The sequence below is a fragment of the Oncorhynchus tshawytscha genome, unplaced genomic scaffold (assembly GCF_018296145.1).
Source record: "Oncorhynchus tshawytscha isolate Ot180627B unplaced genomic scaffold, Otsh_v2.0 Un_contig_4783_pilon_pilon, whole genome shotgun sequence".
NCBI lineage: Eukaryota > Metazoa > Chordata > Actinopteri > Salmoniformes > Salmonidae > Oncorhynchus > Oncorhynchus tshawytscha.
This window is the reverse complement of record NW_024609377.1, coordinates 37,099-54,816: the sequence shown is the minus strand read 5'-3', so window position 1 is coordinate 54,816 and position 17,718 is coordinate 37,099. Positions and strand designations below refer to the sequence as shown.

Below are 17,718 nucleotides of genomic sequence, written 5' to 3'. Positions count from 1 at the left end.
TAAACACCTTGTTCATCTAGCCAGCAAGTCAGATTTCTAAAATGTTTTACGGCGAAAACATAGCACATATTTATGTCAAACCACCACCAAAGACACAGCTCATTTGAATAGCCATTTTGAACAAAAGATACAATCAACAAACGCAGGATTAAAAGAAAAATAATTCACCAACCTTTTGAAAATCTTCATCAGATGACAGTAATAGGACATGTTACACAGTACATTTATGTTTTTTTCAATAATATGCAATTTATATCCATAAATCTCTGTTTACAATGACGCCATGTTCAAAAAATGCTACTCAAATGTCCGGAGAAATGATGATAGCTCCACCAGATAACGTCAGATAACAACAATACACATCATAAACTTTGACTAAATATACATGTTCTACATATAGTTAGAAAGATACAATGCTTCTTAATTAACCTCTTGCTCCTACTTGAGACACAGACGTCCCAACTAGAGCTCTGGAAATGCAAATGCGCTACGCTAAACGCTAATAGTATTAGTTAAAACGCAAACATTCATTAAAATACACATGCTTGGTATTGAATTAAAGCTACACTCGTTGTGAATCCAGGCACCGAGTCAGATTTTTAAAATGCTTTTCGGCGAAAGCATGAGAAGCTATTATCTGATAGCATGTAACACCCCAAAAACCCGTAGGGGATGTAAACAAAATAATTAGCATAGTCGGCGCTACACAAACCGCACAATAAAATATAAAACATTCATTACCTTTGACCATCTTCTTTGTTGGTACTCCTTGATGTCCCATAATCAATACTGGGTCTTTTTTCGATTAAATCGGTCCATATATAGCCTAGATATCGATCTATGAAGACTGTGTGATAAACGGAAAAAATAGCGTTTCATAACGTAACGTCATTTTTTAAAAGTTAAAAAGTCGACGATAAACTTTCACAAAACACTTCGAAATACTTTTCTAATGCAACTTTAGGTATTAGTACACGTTAATAAGCGATAAAAATCATCAGGAGGCGATGTAAATTCGATAGGTGGTCATCTGGAAAAAATGTCCGGAAAAAACTCAGCCAATACATCAAGTTGGAGGTCGGAGGGAATCGGTTCCCTTGGGTCGGTTCTACCAAGAATCAAATCCGAAGCAAATGAGAAGACTCTAGACATCCTGTGGAAGCTGTAGGTACTGCAACCTCGGCCTCATTTAATACGGTTCACCTTTAACAATGGGTTGAAGTGGCGCATGGATATTTTTTTCCACTTTCAGTGATCAGATTTTCCTGCGCATTTCGATGAAACAGACGTTCTGTTATAGTCACAGCCGTGATTTAACCAGTTTTAGAAACGTGAGAGTGTTTTCTATACACACATACTAATCATATGCATATACTATATTCCTGGCATGAGTAGCAGGACGCCAAAATGTTGCGAAAAAGTAGGGGGTAGGCTTACGAGGTGCAACTGCTGTGTTACATTTATTTTTAACGTTACAGAATTCGTTCACTAGGCAATAATATGAGACGGCGCTCATACATTAGCAATATGTCTCCGCTATGTTGGAGTCCACAGAAACACAAAATTACCACATAAATATTCCCTTACCTTTGATGTTCTTCGATCAGAAGTTGTGGAAGGAGTCATACTTACCAAAAACTGCGTTTGGCTTTCAAGTCTGTGTCTTTGGGTTATCAAACACGACAAATTCCGGCTGAAATGCAGCCAAAATTCTAGGAGTTGCGCATCAAAACTTCAAAATTACATATTATATGTCGACTAAACTGGTCAAACTAAGTGCAGAATCAAGCTTTAGGATGTTCTAAACGTGCAAAACAATTATCAGCTCGAACAGACAAACTGACATCGTTTGGTGAATCCTGGAACAAAGAGAGCTCCAGATGCGATGCGCGCATGAGAGTACGTGTATTTTCGCGTGACCCGAAGGTTTTAGCCCGCCAAAGGGTGAGGGAGCGCGCGATTTTCACAATGAAACACCCCATTGAAAGGAGACATCGCGCTGAAGAGATAGAAACTGTTCCCAGATCCGTAGCTGGTTGGGAAGGGTGGGGGCGATGACGTCAAAGTTGGCCCAACTTTCCTGATGACAGAGAGAGTTTGGGAGAATGGCTGCCCTGTGAGTTCTGCTTTACATACAGACATAATTTGAACGGTTTTAGAAGCTTTAGAGTGTTTTCTATTCAATATTAATTATTATATGCATATATTAGCAATTTTGGACAGATCTTTTTTCTGTTTACTATGGGCACGCAATTCCTCCAAAGGGGGCAGTATTCTGCCTAGCTCTAACTAGTTTTAATGTGCATGTCCTTGCTATTTCAGCCTGGCAACCAGACCTATTTAATGCTCAGCTCTCTCCTTAATGGTTAGCTCCAACATGCCCCAGGTTATTAGAGAGTTAATTGTTGCATGACTTAATTCAATCACATAATCAATTAAACGTTAGGTAATCTATTTGATAAAATAACATGTCATCACAAGAATGACAGTCAGACACGACAAAGTGAAAAGAAACGTTGCATCAGAACATTGAGGCAAAATATTACCAGAACTTTGTCATAAAACCAATAACAAATGAATATGAAAATATCAGATAAACATATATTATGTGCATCATCTGTAATGGAATAATACAATACAATGTAATACTATAGAAACAGTACTGTATACTGTAATAGTACTACTGTATACTGTAATAGAATAGAAACAGTACTGTATACTGTAATAGTACTACTGTATACTGTAATAGAATAGAAACAGTACTGTATACTGTAATAGTACAGTACTGTATACTGTAATAGAATAGAAACAGTACTGTATACTGTAATAGAAACAGTACTGTATACTGTAATAGTACAGTACTGTATACTGTAATAGAATAGAAACAGTACTGTATACTGTAATAGTACAGCACTGTATAATGTAATAGAATAGAAACAGTACTGTATACTGTAATAGTACTACTGTATAATGTAACATAATAGTACAGGACTGTATAATGTAATAGAATAGTACAGGACTGTATAATGTAACAGAAGAGTACTGTACTGTATAATGTAATAGAATAGTACAGGACTGTATAATGTAACAGAATGATACTGTATGATGTAATAGAATAGTACAGTACTGTATAATGTAATAGAATAGTACAGGACTGTATAATGTAATAGAATAGTACAGTACTGTATAATGTAATAGAATAGTACAGGACTGTATAATGTAACAGAATGATACTGTATAATGTAATAGAATAGTACAGTACTGTATAATGTAATAGAATAGTACAGGACTGTATAATGTAACAGAATGATACTGTATAATGTAATAGAATAGTACAGTGCTGTATAATGTAATAGAATAGTACAGGACTGTATAATGTAACAGAATAGTACAATACTATATAATGTAATAGAATAGTACAGTACTATACAATGTAATAGAATAGTACTGTACTGTATAATGTAACATAATAGTACAGTACTATATAATGTAACAGAATGATACTGTAGAATGTAACAGAATATTACTGTAGAATGTAACAGAATATTACTGTAGAAAGTAACAGAATGATTCAGTACAGTAGAATGTAAAGGAATGGTTCAGTACTGTAGAATGTAACAGAATAGTTCAGTACTGTAGAATGTAACAGAATAGTTCAGTACTGTAGAATGTAACAGAATGGTTCAGTACAGTAGAATGTAAAAGAATGGTTCAGTACTGTAGAATGTAACAGAATGGTTCAGTACTGTAGAATGTAACAGAATGGTTCAGTACTGTAGAATGTAACAGAATAGTTCAGTACTGTAGAATGTAACAGAATGGTTCAGTACTGTAGAATGTAACAGAATAGTTCAGTACTGTAGAATGTAACAGAATGGTACTGTAGAATATAAGTATTGTTCCTGTGAGCGAACATCAAGAAGAAATTAAAACATATATTTATAATATTCTCAGCCTTCATATAAAATATAACTGGACATCGAGGCTTTTTCAGAAATACAAAGCAAAGTTATTGTGTTCAGATTCTGTTCCATGTTACTTAAAACATGAATGGAAAAATATTTAACATAAAAATGATTTACAAGGTTTGTTGTGTCCAGGTCCTCTTGGTTCTGGGTTTGTTGTGTTCAGGTCCTCTTGGTTCTGGGTTTGTTGTGTTCAGGTCCTCTTGGTTCTGGGTTTGTTGTGTTCAGGTCCTCTTGGTTCTGGGTTTGTTGTGTTCAGGTCCTCTTGGTTCTGGGTTTGTTGTGTTCAGGTACTCTTGGTTCTGGGTTTGGTGAGTTCAGGTCCTCTTGGTTCAGGGTTTGTTTTGTTCAGGTTCTCTTGGTTCTGGGTTTGTTGCGTTCAGGTCTTCTTGGTTCTGGGTTTGTTTTGTTCAGGTCTTCTGGGTTTGTTGCGTTCAGGTCATCTTGGTTCTGGGTTTGTTGCGTTCAGGTCTTCTTGGTTCTGGGTTTGTTGTGTTCAGGTCTTCTTGGTTCTGAGTTTGTTGCGTTCAGGTCTTCTTGGTTCTGGGTTTGTTGTGTTCAGGTCTTCTGGGTTTGTTGACTCTACTATAGATCTCAGAAGAGTCCTCCTTAGCTGCTTGTGCTGCCGTGGGTCTGAAGAGAGAGAAACAGAAATGTAACAGAATCTGCATCCCCCTAAAAAACCTTCATATACTCTTTTTAGTGCATTACTTTGACCAAGGCCTATATGGCTCTGGTGAAAATTAGTGCACTAAATAGGGAATAGGGTTCCATTTGGAACACAAAACAGTTCCTCAAAACCACCACTCTCTCATTATATTGTTGGGTTTATAAGGAAATGCCATCACTAGTGGCCACTAGGGGTCAACTCTTTTGCTTATTAATGACGTCATGGTCTTCTCGTCCAATAAGCAGCAGCATATGAATGAGCTGTAATCAAGAATAAAGCTTGTTTACAACCAAATCTAGAAACATATGTAACTGGAATGTTTTTGGAGGGTCAGATTTTCTTTGGGCGAATTCACTCGTTTTTGAGAAACTATCCCCAACCATCTATTCACTTCCTCATCCTCGTTGTTCACTCAGTGGGCTCCAAAAACACCCAAAACATCCTTTTAGAGACTAAAAAGCTCTAAGTAGTCTATAGTGATGCATGTCTTTAGATGTTGTACACATGACATGGTGTCATTCTGAACTTAATCCGTAACGTCATGTTCCATGTTGTTGACACTTGAACGATGCTTCTCATCCGTTCTATCAGCCTGATACACTGAGAATAGAACAGTTGGACGGAGAAACAGCAGGAGTCACACAAAACGGAATATAACGTTGTGGATAAAGTTCAGAATGACACAATGTCATGTGTACAACTGTTACATCTAAAGACCTGCATCACTATACTGAGATATTTCTGTTTCTAAAAGGATGGATTTGTGTTTTTGGAGCATTTGTTCATGTTTTTTCAGAGCCTCCGTACTGCACAACGAGGATGAGGAAGTGAATTGGTGGTTTCCCTAAAACAAGTGAAATTGATAAAAAAAGGTGTCTGGACCCTTCTGGAACATGGCATTTAGATAAAAAATTGAAATTTGGTTGTAAAAAAGCCAACTTCTCCTTTAATGTGGTGTATTCACAATGCTCTAGAAATGTCTCTATGTTATTTTAATGGCAGAATATTCTCACTGGTTGGCAGCACTGGGGAGGTTGAATTTCACAGCATCGTACTGGACATCCTGTTTCTGGGGCTGATGCACTGGACGGTGGAGTACAGAGGCACTTCCTGGTTTTTGGAGCGAGAGAAGTGGATGCTGGCATAGTGGACATCATCCTGGTCGACGGTGGCTGCTGTCTGTGCTGCAGTAGAGGCTGTGGACATGCTTGAGACGTTTTCATACACTGGACTAGAGTCTCCCTGATGGGAAGAGGACAGATAACATGATGAGTAGAAATGTTCCACCAAGCAATACAAATAATCTGATTCTAATAGACTCACCTGTACATTCTCTGATTCTAATAGACTCACCTGTACATTCTCTGATGTGTCTCTTGTGTCAGAGGTGGATTTGGAGGCCTTCTTCCTGGTTTACACATTAATTAATTAATTTATTATTGAACGAATCAATGAACAAAGTTAGTTAATAAAAAAGATTTGGAGTGAAATAATCTTTAAAAGAATCTCTCACCTGAAGCACATGAGTCCAGAGAGACAGAGGATGAGAACCAGAACAACCACTATGATTCCTACAGCTGCAGTCTGAACTGAGGTTTGTTTCCCTACAATAAAATATGGATGATATGAGTACAATAGAACAATATTTGTTCATAACTGATCTAATCTGAATGTATATACTGTATAATTATAAAACAAAGTTGTATAAGCCAAAGTACAATTATTAATATTAGCTTGAAACATAATTTTGTATTGAAATATATAAGATGGAACTTCACCTGGTAAAATGATCATCAGAGCTGTAGAGTTCCTAGATCCTCTTCCATTCCAGGCCTCACAGTGGTAATGTCCACTGTCCTCAGACCTGAAGTTACTGATGTTGTAGATCTGTCCACATCCATTTATTAAAGTCTCATTTTGAAAGTACCAGGTGTATTTGTCCACAGGTGGGTTGGCATCACTGCTGCAGGTCAAAGTCACTGAACTGCCCTCCACTATTTCACCAGAGGGACTGACTGACACTGAGGTGTTCTTTGGGCCGTCTGGTGGACAATATGTAACAACAGTGTATTAAATAGTGTTTTTCTTGTTATTGAAATATGAATTTAAATGTGATCCTCTGATTAAAGATGAGGTGAACTTACACTGAACGTCCACAGACACAGAAGAAGAGTTGAGACGTCCATATTTATTCTCAGCCTCACAGTAATATTCTCCTCTGTCCTCAGAGATGATGTTAGTGATGCTGTAACTCTGTCCTGATGCTTTTGGTGAGGTTACGTTCTTCTGGTACCAGGTGTATTTGTCCACAGGTGGGTTGGCATCACTGCTGCAGGTCAGAGTCACTGAACTGCCCTCCACTATTTCACCAGAGGGACTGACTGACACTGAGGTGTTCTTTGGGCCGTCTGGTGGACAGTATGTAACAACAGTGTTTTTAATAGAGTTTTACTTGTAATTTAAATGTTAATTTAAATGTGATCCTCTGATTAAAGATGAGGTTAGGTGAACTTACACTGAACGTCCACAGACACAGAAGAAGAGATGAGACGTCCATATTTATTCTCAACTTCACAGTAATATTCTCCTCTGTCCTCAGAGATGATGTTAGTGATGCTGTAACTCTGTCCTGATGCTTTTGGTGAGGTCACATTCTTCTTGAACCAGGTGTATTTGTCCACAGGTGGGTTGGCATCACTGCTGCTGGTCAGAGTCACTGAACTGCCCTCCACTATTTCACCAGAGGGACTGACTGACACTGAGGTGTTCCTTGGAGCATCTAGTAAAGGAGAATATGTCAGAGGGATATGACTGTAGTATATTCACAAATTAAATGTAAAAATAAATTTGAATTTGACAGATGATTAAAATGGTAATCATATATATCAAAATCTGTGAAGCCAGACTATTAAAAATAGAAAAGAAATAGAATATACATGTCAGAAGGATATGACAGTAGTATATTTACAAATGACATGTCAAAAATATAGTTCTCTGACCTAACAGAGAATATCTAAAAATATAAATTACACAAAACGTTAACAATAATACACATTTGGAGATGTTGTACTTCAGGACTACTTCATTTAGTTCTAATTGTTTTGCTACCTTATCATTCAAACACTGAGCTGTACTTTACTCACACTTCACATCCATGTTTATGGTCCTAGACCTGTCTGTCCCCATCTCATTCTGGGCCTCACAGTAGTACTCTCCAGTGTCAGATGACTGGATTTGATTGAAGACATGCTGTGGTCCTGTCATACTCTGATTGCCACCTCCATTCTTCTTGTACCAGGTGTATTTGTCCACAGGTGGGTTGGCATCACTGCTGCAGGTCAGAGTCACTGAACTGCCCTCCACTATTTCACCAGAGGGACTGACTGACACTGAGGTGTTCTTTGGGCCATCTGGTGTTGAAGATGACAGAACAAATAAGAACCCATATACCATGTAAGGAAGCAAGAGATTATGTAAATTAGTATAGATTAGTATATTACACTGACATGTAGAACCATGTATTTCAGAGATGATGTAAATTAGTATAGATTAGTATATTACACTGACATGTAGAACCATGTATTACAGAGATTATGTAAATTAGTAGAGATTAGTATGTTACACTGACATGTAGAACCATGTATTACAGAGATTATGTAAATTAGTAGAGATTAGTATATTACACTGACATGTAGAACCATGTATTACAGAGATGATGTAATTAGAATAGATTAGTATGTTACACTGACATGTAGAAACATGTATTACAGAGATTATGTAAATTAGTAGAGATTAGTATGTTACACTGACATGTAGAACCATCTATTAAAGAGATGATATCAATGACTTTCACTGTAGATATATCAACACTCCATGTACTCACATCTGACAGTGAGAGTCTCTTCTGGAGAGAGGATTCTCTCTAAGCCTTCTACAGCACAGGAGTAGTTCCCTGAATCCTCACTGCTGACTGGGTCTAGGATCAGGCTGTTATAACTGGTGACTGGGTCTAGGATCAGGCTGTTATAACTGGTGACTGGGTCTAGGATCAGGCTGTTATAACTGGTGATTGGGTTGGTCAGACTTTGTCCGTTCTTGTACCAGATGTAGGTGGGGTTGAGACTGACTGTACACTGGGTTCTACATCTCAGTGTGACTCTCTCCCCCTCTGACACAGACGTAGGATCCATCTCCAACAGGATATCTAAGAGGAAACATCAGTCATATTTGACTCCAGACTGGCTTGTCATGTGATTAGACTTGTCCTATTACAGTAATAACTGTAGGTGAAGTATTACCTGTGACAGTCAACATCACACCAGGAAGACCAGAAAATCTCCCCTTATCTGTTGTTATTAATCTGAATTTGTATTCAGCCGAGTCCTTCTCTGTCAGGTGTGTTATTGTCATGGTGTGGTGGTTCTCTGTGTTCCTATTGTACTCCACACGACCTGCAGACCCTGGATATGACCTGACATCTACAGGGTCTTTCTGTGTAAACCAGAATGAACCTTGTTCTATATAACTAGTGGGATGAGTGTAAGAGGAGGATATGTCCACTGTGGAGCCCTTCAAGACACAGATTCTCCTCTTGGTGTAAGTCACCCTCCAGCAGTTGTGACCCTGAACACCTGAATCAGAAAGAGGCTCTCTGTTAATAGTTTTAACTTTTCATGTCTTGTTTCTGTAGTTGCAAAGTAAAGAAGTAAACTGTTCATTTCAAGTCATTTCAGTATAAATCATAACCATTTGAGCTGTTGGTATTGCTAGAGTGAAACACTGTGTTTGAATCAACACTTTTTCCCCCACTTACACACTGCAGGAGAGGGGAGATCCTCATGGCCTTTTACAGCACAGGAGAAACTATCGTCATAGTTACTGGAGACTGGGTCTTTGTACTGGGGGGAGGTGCTCTCATCTAGATGTTGTCCGTTCTTGTACCAGATGTATGTGGGGTTGTCAGTCAGAGTACAGGTGGTGCTACAGGTCAGTGTGTTGTCATATATCCTCTCCACCTTTAGATCTGAAGGGAGAGGTTATGAAACAATAATGGAGGAAGTCTGTCAGTCACCACCATGTCACTGTTCTCATAGAACATGTAGTAAATAACTTGACTTGTACTGTAATATTTATACAGTACCTGTGAGACTGAGAGTGAATCCATATGAATGTTTCCATTCTGAATACTGGTTTGTTTTATAGAAGAAGTTATATGTTGTTATGTCACTCTGTCTCAGGTCTGTGATTCTCAGGATACAGTCCTTCTCTGTAGTTCCACTGTACTCTACACGACGATCATACTTAGGGTCCCATCTCAGATCATAAGGTTTATCATTCAACCGTGTGTTATACCAGACTATCTCTGTGACTTGGGTCACACTGGGAACAGGACAGCGCATGTCCACTGATGACCCCTTTAAGGCACAGACACTCTTCACAGTATTTTGTCCCAGAACACCTGAAACACAGTGTCACAGGACTCAACCTTGAGAGAACTTAATTTGTGACGTCAAGACTATAAAAAACAGACGTTACAATATTACATCCAAATGCATGTAAACATGTGCAGGATACTGTAGGACCCATCTACTCAAATGTACATTCCCTTATATCATCCTAGTATTCATTTCAATATACATCATGGAAGTAAAAAGCATTCCAGTCAATTCAGAAAGTTAACCAAAATACAATTCCACATTTTCTAAATGTTCCTAATTCAAAAGATTTGAAAATAATTGGATTTGGAATTTCAGTCTACTTCCTGAATTGAGTGGAATTGAGATGGAATTGACCCCAACCCTGCTGGTGGTTGACAACATTCTTATTCTGCTACTGTTGCTGATGTGCAGAAGTGTGAATGGAAACCAGAGATAAGCATCACTCAGTGAGGAGTGAAATATAACTATTTAAAGTGAAGTGGAGACACCTAACAGAAAACACCAGAATAACATTATGATTCTTAACCTTTTAGAAATGTCTTTAGATTGATATACAGGGCAACTAAAACATTATGAATGAGACCATACCTGCTACAGACCAGAGAAAGACCACCAACACACTTCCTGCTGTTCTCAAGGCCATTGTTGCATCTCCCACCCTGCAGTCTTAGAAACATAAACAACAACTCACTCTATAGCTGGTGAATAACTCCACCTGCTACATTGAAGTATAAACTGTAAATGGGGTACAGGGCCTCATTACTGAAAATGAACCAGGCTCATATTGTGTTGTATTGTGCTATATGGTTGTCTATGTGAATACTGTCTGTCTGTAAGTCTGTATGTGTGTGATGTGTTGTATTGTGCTATATGGTTGTCTATGTGAATACTGTCTGTCTGTAAGTCTACTGCACTATGTATGTATGTAATGTGTGTGACGTGTTGCATGTCTGTCTACGTCTGTCTACTTAAACTGGCATGAAGCAAAAATAAATTCCTAATATATACAATTGTCATCATCATCATTATAAACAACAACAATAACTTATTCAACATCAACAGTATTACTGTAAACACACATTTCTATATTGATCGTTCTGAAGCTGTTTTATTCTCAGAACCCCAAATATAGGAGGATAAATGTTCAATCCTCTACAGTCCATCAAGCTGTACAGCAGCCTAAAGACTGACCACCAGGTTCAATGATAGCTACTATCCTCAAGCTGTGAGGCTAAACAGCGACTGACACACACACACACACACACACACACACACACACACACACACACACAACACACACACAAATACAGACACCATCTGTAGGAAAGGCCCATAAGGCCCATGGAGTCTGTATCAAAGTCTAGAGAGCTGGTTGTTATGGATGTAGAAAAGTTAAAACACACATCCTACACAGTATAGATGTCAACCCTCCTCCCTATCAGTCTGGTCCTAAAGGGCCCTCAGATAAATCCACTGTGTCATTCACACCCATGGGGGCGAACACGTACACACACACTGCAGTGTTTAAATATTGGTTTGAATGTCTTTTTTTACCCTGGTTAATTATCTCATCACTATGTAGATCAACACTCCTACACTGAGACACTTTATGAATACTGGTCCTGATGTAACAACCAAAACACAGCTCATAACAACAAGTAAAATGATACATTACCCTCAATAATATGACTTGACTAAAAACAGATAACCAGAAACTATATTTCAAGATATTGTAAAGAGTACTTACAGAGTGAAGGGGAGAGGTCTTGTACAGTGAGTCAACTGACTGGTAGTGAGTGGAAACTGCTAGTAAGTGTCAGTTCTGTGGTTGATACATATATAAAGTAGATGACACAACTGTCCTTTCCTTCCTCTTTAAGACACTAACATGCATGACGACCAGACCAGCACATCAGAAAAGGAAGGTTACTGTATTAGAGTGGGTCCTACATTTCTATAATGGACAAAATGTTCCCCATTTCCACTTTTATTTAAATACAGAACCATGTTAACAATATGTGGACTATTCTATATGGAATGTTTATAATATCTTAGAATGTGTTGTCTTGTCCCTCTGAGTTCTACATGGAACAGGTCAAAGTTCCATTTACATTTGGTCAGTTCCATGATGTCATTCATTCTATTCTACAAACACATTCAATTTACTCTCCTCATCAGCTGCATCAAAGTGGTACTGAAGGTTCCAGTGTTCTAGACTAGAGCTCCTCCTACTGGCATCTCAACATTACTGCACCATCCTAATAATAATGTCCTCAATAATAGTAACGCCTTACAGAATACTTTTAAACTGGAAGAACTTGTCCTGATTGGTATTTTTATATCACTGATGAATGATCTTGAGACTGATTCCCTGACCTGTCAATGTTTATAATTTGCTGTTTTTGATTTTGTTATACGGGAATTCTATGGGTTTTACTAGATGACTTGTAGTTTTTCATGTTGTTTTTCTGTCATTTTTGTAATGACTTGGTGCTGCCTATCTTGGCCAGGACGCTCTTGATAAAGAGATTTTAAATCTCAATGAGTCCTTCCTGGTTAAATAAATGTTAAATAGAAAAATAATAAAGAAGAAATAATCTTGTGCTGATGTCAACATTACAACCTGAATCAGATAGAATGGTGAAACACAACACTGGCTACACCAACACACTGATGTCTGTAGTACAACATGCCACTATCATATTATGTTACACTGTTGACCCTTGTGTACAGTACTGAGAGTAGCATTAGTTAGCAGAGACATCAGTATCATCATCACCATAGTCTGCTGTGTTGACTGCTGCTGTCTATATACTTTATAGTCTAATGTAGCCTGTTATCATATATAGTCTAATGTAGCCTGTTATCCATATACAGTTTAATGTAGCCTGTTATCCATATATAGTCTAATGTAGCCTGTTATCCATATATAGTTTAATGTAGCCTGTTATCCATATATAGTCTAATGTAGCCTGTTATCCATATACAGTTTAATGTAGCCTGTTATCCATATATAGTCTAATGTAGCCTGTTATCCATATATAGTCTAATGTAGCCTGTTATCCATATATAGTCTAATGTAGCCTGTTATCATATATAGTCTAATGTAGCCTGTTATCCATATATAGTCTAATGTAGCCTGTTATCCATATACAGTTTAATGTAGCCTGTTATCCATATATAGTCTAATGTAGCCTGTTATCCACATATAGTCTAATGTAGCCTGTTATCCATATATAGTCTAATGTAGCCTGTTATCCATATATAGTCTGATGTAGCCTGTTATCCATATATAGTCTAGTGTAGCCTGTTATCCATATTGTCTAATGTAGCATGTTATCTATACAGTCTAATGTAATGTGCTGTCCATATATAGTCTAATGTAGCCTGTTATCCATGTATAGTCTAATATAGCATTGTTATCCATATATAGTCTAATGTAGCATGATATCCATATATAGACTAATGTAGCCTGTTATCCATATATGGTCTAATGTAGCCTGTTATCCATATATAGTCTAATTAACCTGTTATCCATATATAGTCTAATGTAGCATGTTATCTATATATAGTCTGATGTAGCCTGTTATCCATATATAGTCTAGTGTAGCCTGTTATCCATATTGTCTAATGTAGCATGTTATCTATACAGTCTAATGTAATGTGCTGTCCAGACACTGTAAAGTGCATATGACGTGCATATCATGTCCATATAAAGAAGCATTTACATATTAGAACTAATAACTAGTAAATTAATAGGATCTCTGTGTAAATAACTATTTCATGATTCAGGAGGCCTGTAATGGGTCTATCTAGGACAGGAAGGTAAAACAGGAATGTGATGCTGAGTGTGATCTATACCAACAAAACCACATCCCTCTATCACTGTGTTAATCCTACTCCTAAACACAACCCACCATCACTGTGTCTCATGTTAATACTACTCCTAAACACAACCCACCATCACTGTGTCTCATGTTAATACTACTCCTAAACACAACCCACCATCACTGTGTCTCATGTTAATACTACTCCTACACAACCCACCATCACTGTGTCTCATGTTAATATTACTCCTAAACACAACCCACCATCACTGTGTCTCATGTTAATACTACTCCTAAACACAACCCACCATCACTGTGTCTCATGTTAATATTACTCCTAAACACAACCCACCATCACTGTGTCTCATGTTAATACTACTCCTACACAACCCACCATCACTGTGTCTCATGTTAATACTACTCCTACACAACCCACCATCACTGTGTCTCATGTTAATACTACTCCTACACAACCCACCATCACTGTGTCTCATGTTAATATTACTCCTAAACACAACCCACCATCACTGTGTCTCATGTTAATACTACTCCTACACAACCCACCATCACTGTGTCTCATGTTAATACTACTCCTACACAACCCACCATCACTGTGTCTCATGTTAATACTACTCCTACACAACCCACCATCACTGTGTCTCATGTTAATACTACTCCTACACAACCCACCATCACTGTGTCTCATGTTAATACTACTCCTAAACACAACCCACCATCACTGTGTCTCATGTTAATACTACTCCTAAACACAACCCACCATCACTGTGTCTCATGTTAATACTACTCCTAAACACAACCCACCATCACTGTGTCTCATGTTAATACTACTCCTAAACACAACCCACCATCACTGTGTCTCATGTTAATACTACTCCTAAACACAACCCACCATCACTGTGTCTCATGTTAATACTACTCCTAAACACAACCCACCATCACTGTGTCTCATGTTAATACTACTCCTAAACACAACCCACCATCACTGTGTCTCATGTTAATACTACTCCTAAACACAACCCACCATCACTGTCTCATGTTAATACTACTCCTAAACACAACCCACCATCACTGTCTCATGTTCATACTACTCCTAAGCACAACCCACCATCACTGTGTCTCATATTAATTATACTCCTAAACCTTTCACGAAACATTCACTCAATCACTCTTACTCTTACTGTCACTCTTACTTTAGGTCATTTTCAAAAAAGTCCCCACTATAATGTACTCTTCTCAAACCGACACGTGTATGTGAGAATCTTGCCTTATTAGGCTCACATTTTGCAGGCAAAAAATATTACTGTATAAGCAACATGTACAGGATATATCTCTCAATCAAATGTTCAAAAAAAGTATCCACTATAATCTACCACTGTCTGAGCCCTTAAAATAACATGCAAACCTCTCCACCACAGTCTACTACTCTCAGAACCCTCACAATAACATGCAAACCTCTCCACCACAGTCTACTACTCTCTCAGAACCCTCACAATAACATGCAAACCTCTCCACCACAGTCTACTACTCTCAGAACCCTCACAATAACATGCAAAAGTCATGCCCATAACAGAGGATTATGGTTCATGGCTATAGACAAATAATAAATTATACCTATTTTAAGATATTGTCAAGCATACTTACAGAGTGAAGGGGAGAGAGGCGTTGTAATGAACTATCTGTCAGTCTGAGGAAACAGACACTGACTGTGAGGTATATGAGGTCTGTGGTTGACACAACTTTGAAGTTGTGAAAGACCATAGAGTTGGATAAAAGGCACACTAGCTACAACGGCTGTTTAAGCATGGGCATAACATTGTTTGCAACCTTTCAGTTTGTTTATCGACTGTCATTAAAATCATGGAGGTTGAAGAAGAAGAAATGTACTACTTTAAAATAGAGAGAGCCGTCAGTTGAGCTGCCGGTATTGTCACAGAACCCATCATGAAAAGATGCAAAGCCTTGCCCTCTATCCAACTCTATGTCAGGGACCAAGATGCTGATTCAGAGAGAGCTTCCTTCCTCATTCACACAACGCTGTGTTCAAGAGGATCAAAACTGTGACGTGTGACGGGTACATTCTGACTGACTGACTGATCTACAAATCGGCTTGCATGATAAATAATTACCTTAGATTACTCGTTAGGTCAGTCAGTCTGGCCTCGTCTTTAAAGTCGGCTGTAATGTCGAACGTGGCCACATTTACATGCTTGACAGCCATTATGTCATACAATATTATAATAACTGTGGAATACGTTTAAAATCTTTTTCTTATTTTTAAGAATGACAGGCTAAACTGTAATATAAAAAAAACGTTTTGAATGAATTGTCTTAAACTTTGAGCTTATTTACAACATAATGCATAAATTACCCTGAATCATACTTTATCTAAAGTAGGTAGAAATTCATAATTTTACGTAAAAAAAGTGTTATTACGGTATTAATATTCCTTCTCATTAATGCCATTGCTCAATAATGTCTGACAGCAACACAAGTACATCATTTCAACACATCAAGATAAACTTGGTCCGAGACTTTACACATTAAAAAGCTGTTGTCAATGTTATCAGTATCAGTCACTGAGAAAAGCACATTATGTAATAAAAAAATATCTAAATGGCAAAATGAAAAAGCAGAAGCATAATATATTTATCATCATACATTTACATAATTATCAATACAAGGAAAGTAAATGCAACTGTACAACTGAACTAAAACTACGGAAAACGTTCTGGATATGGTAACAATATGATAGCATGAGAATAAAGGTGTGAGGCCTAGCTTTGGTTTGATGCTGTAGCTCTTCAGTCCAAGTTCTGTTTTGGTTCTCTTCAGTCCAGGTTCTGTGATGGTTCTCTTCAGTCCAGGTTCTGTGGTGGACGAGTCTGAGGCTGGTATAGGAGCCGTGCTCTCTCAGCGCTCGGGCACGCCATCGAAGCTCCGCCCCTGTGCCTTCTTCTCGAGGAAGCTCAGCCCGGCAGAGCGAAACTATGATGTGGGGTACCGGGAGTTGTTGGCTGTTGTCAAGTCGTTGAAGGCGTGGAGACATTGGCTTGAGGGGGCTAAACACCCTTTTCAATCTGGATGGACCACCGCACCATGGAGTTCATCCGGGCAGCGAGGAGACTGAACCCTCGCCAGGCAAGGTGGGCCATGTTTTTACCCGTTTTGTTTTCACCCTTTCCTACAGACCAGGTTCCCAGAATGTGAAGGCAGACGCATCCTCCCGGCTGTATGACACAGAGGAGCGGCCCATGGATCCTACCACCATACTCCTGGCCTCATGCCTGGTGGCTCCGGTAGTATGGGATCTGGACGCGGACATTGAACAGGCGTTATGTGCATAGCCCGCCCCCCTCCAGTGTCCCGCTGGGCGTCTGTACATTCCGTCTGCTGTCCGTGACCGGTTGATCTACTGGGCCTACACGTCACCCTCCTCTGGTCATCCAGGCATCGGTCAGACGGTGCGCTGTTTGAGTGGGAAGTACTGGTGGCCTACCTTGGCCAATGACGTGAGGGTTTATGTTTCCTCCTGCTCGGTGCACCCAGTGTAAGGCTCCTAGGCACCTGCCCAGAGGTAAGCTACACCCCTTACCCATTCCACAACGGCCATGGTCGCACCTGTCGGTCGATTTCATCACCAATCTCCCCTCCTCACAGGGAAACACCACGATCCTGGTCGTTGTGGATCGTTTCTCTAAGTCCTGCCATCTACTCCCTCTGCCCAGTCTCCCTACGGCCCTACAGACTGCGGAGGCCTTGTTAAGCGTCAGTTGGAGTGGTGGAATCGCCCTCTCTGG

The 17,718-nt window shown here is 38.9% G+C and overlaps 1 protein-coding gene and 1 long non-coding RNA gene across 3 annotated transcripts in view; one reads left to right on the top strand and one right to left on the bottom strand.

Annotated features, from left to right (window-relative positions):
• Positions 1 to 4,311: 4,311 nt before the first annotated feature.
• The window catches only part of LOC121844680 (titin-like), a 41,025-nt gene continuing 27,618 nt past the window's right edge, over positions 4,312 to 17,718 (bottom strand). The window contains exons 9-19 of the mRNA XM_042315061.1: positions 9,449 to 9,581; positions 8,934 to 9,266; positions 8,519 to 8,839; positions 7,779 to 8,045; positions 7,151 to 7,414; positions 6,929 to 7,043; positions 6,414 to 6,562; positions 6,149 to 6,239; positions 5,989 to 6,043; positions 5,649 to 5,877; positions 4,312 to 4,598 (exon numbers count right to left, since the gene is read on the bottom strand). Coding sequence (XP_042170995.1) covers positions 5,677 to 5,877; positions 5,989 to 6,043; positions 6,149 to 6,239; positions 6,414 to 6,562; positions 6,929 to 7,043; positions 7,151 to 7,414; positions 7,779 to 8,045; positions 8,519 to 8,839; positions 8,934 to 9,266; positions 9,449 to 9,581 — 1,929 coding nt within the window. The 3' untranslated portion in view covers positions 4,312 to 4,598; positions 5,649 to 5,676. The remainder of the gene's footprint in view (positions 4,599 to 5,648; positions 5,878 to 5,988; positions 6,044 to 6,148; positions 6,240 to 6,413; positions 6,563 to 6,928; positions 7,044 to 7,150; positions 7,415 to 7,778; positions 8,046 to 8,518; positions 8,840 to 8,933; positions 9,267 to 9,448; positions 9,582 to 17,718) is intronic.
• Positions 6,588 to 10,752, top strand: LOC121844682. Of its 2 annotated transcripts, none has more exons than XR_006082111.1 (5): positions 6,588 to 6,947; positions 7,235 to 7,318; positions 7,934 to 8,088; positions 8,813 to 9,621; positions 10,619 to 10,752. It is a non-coding gene; the product is annotated as an uncharacterized LOC121844682 (long non-coding RNA). The 2 variants fall into 2 exon arrangements; XR_006082110.1 differs by lacking the exon at positions 10,619 to 10,752 and having other exon boundaries at positions 8,813 to 9,231; positions 9,458 to 9,917.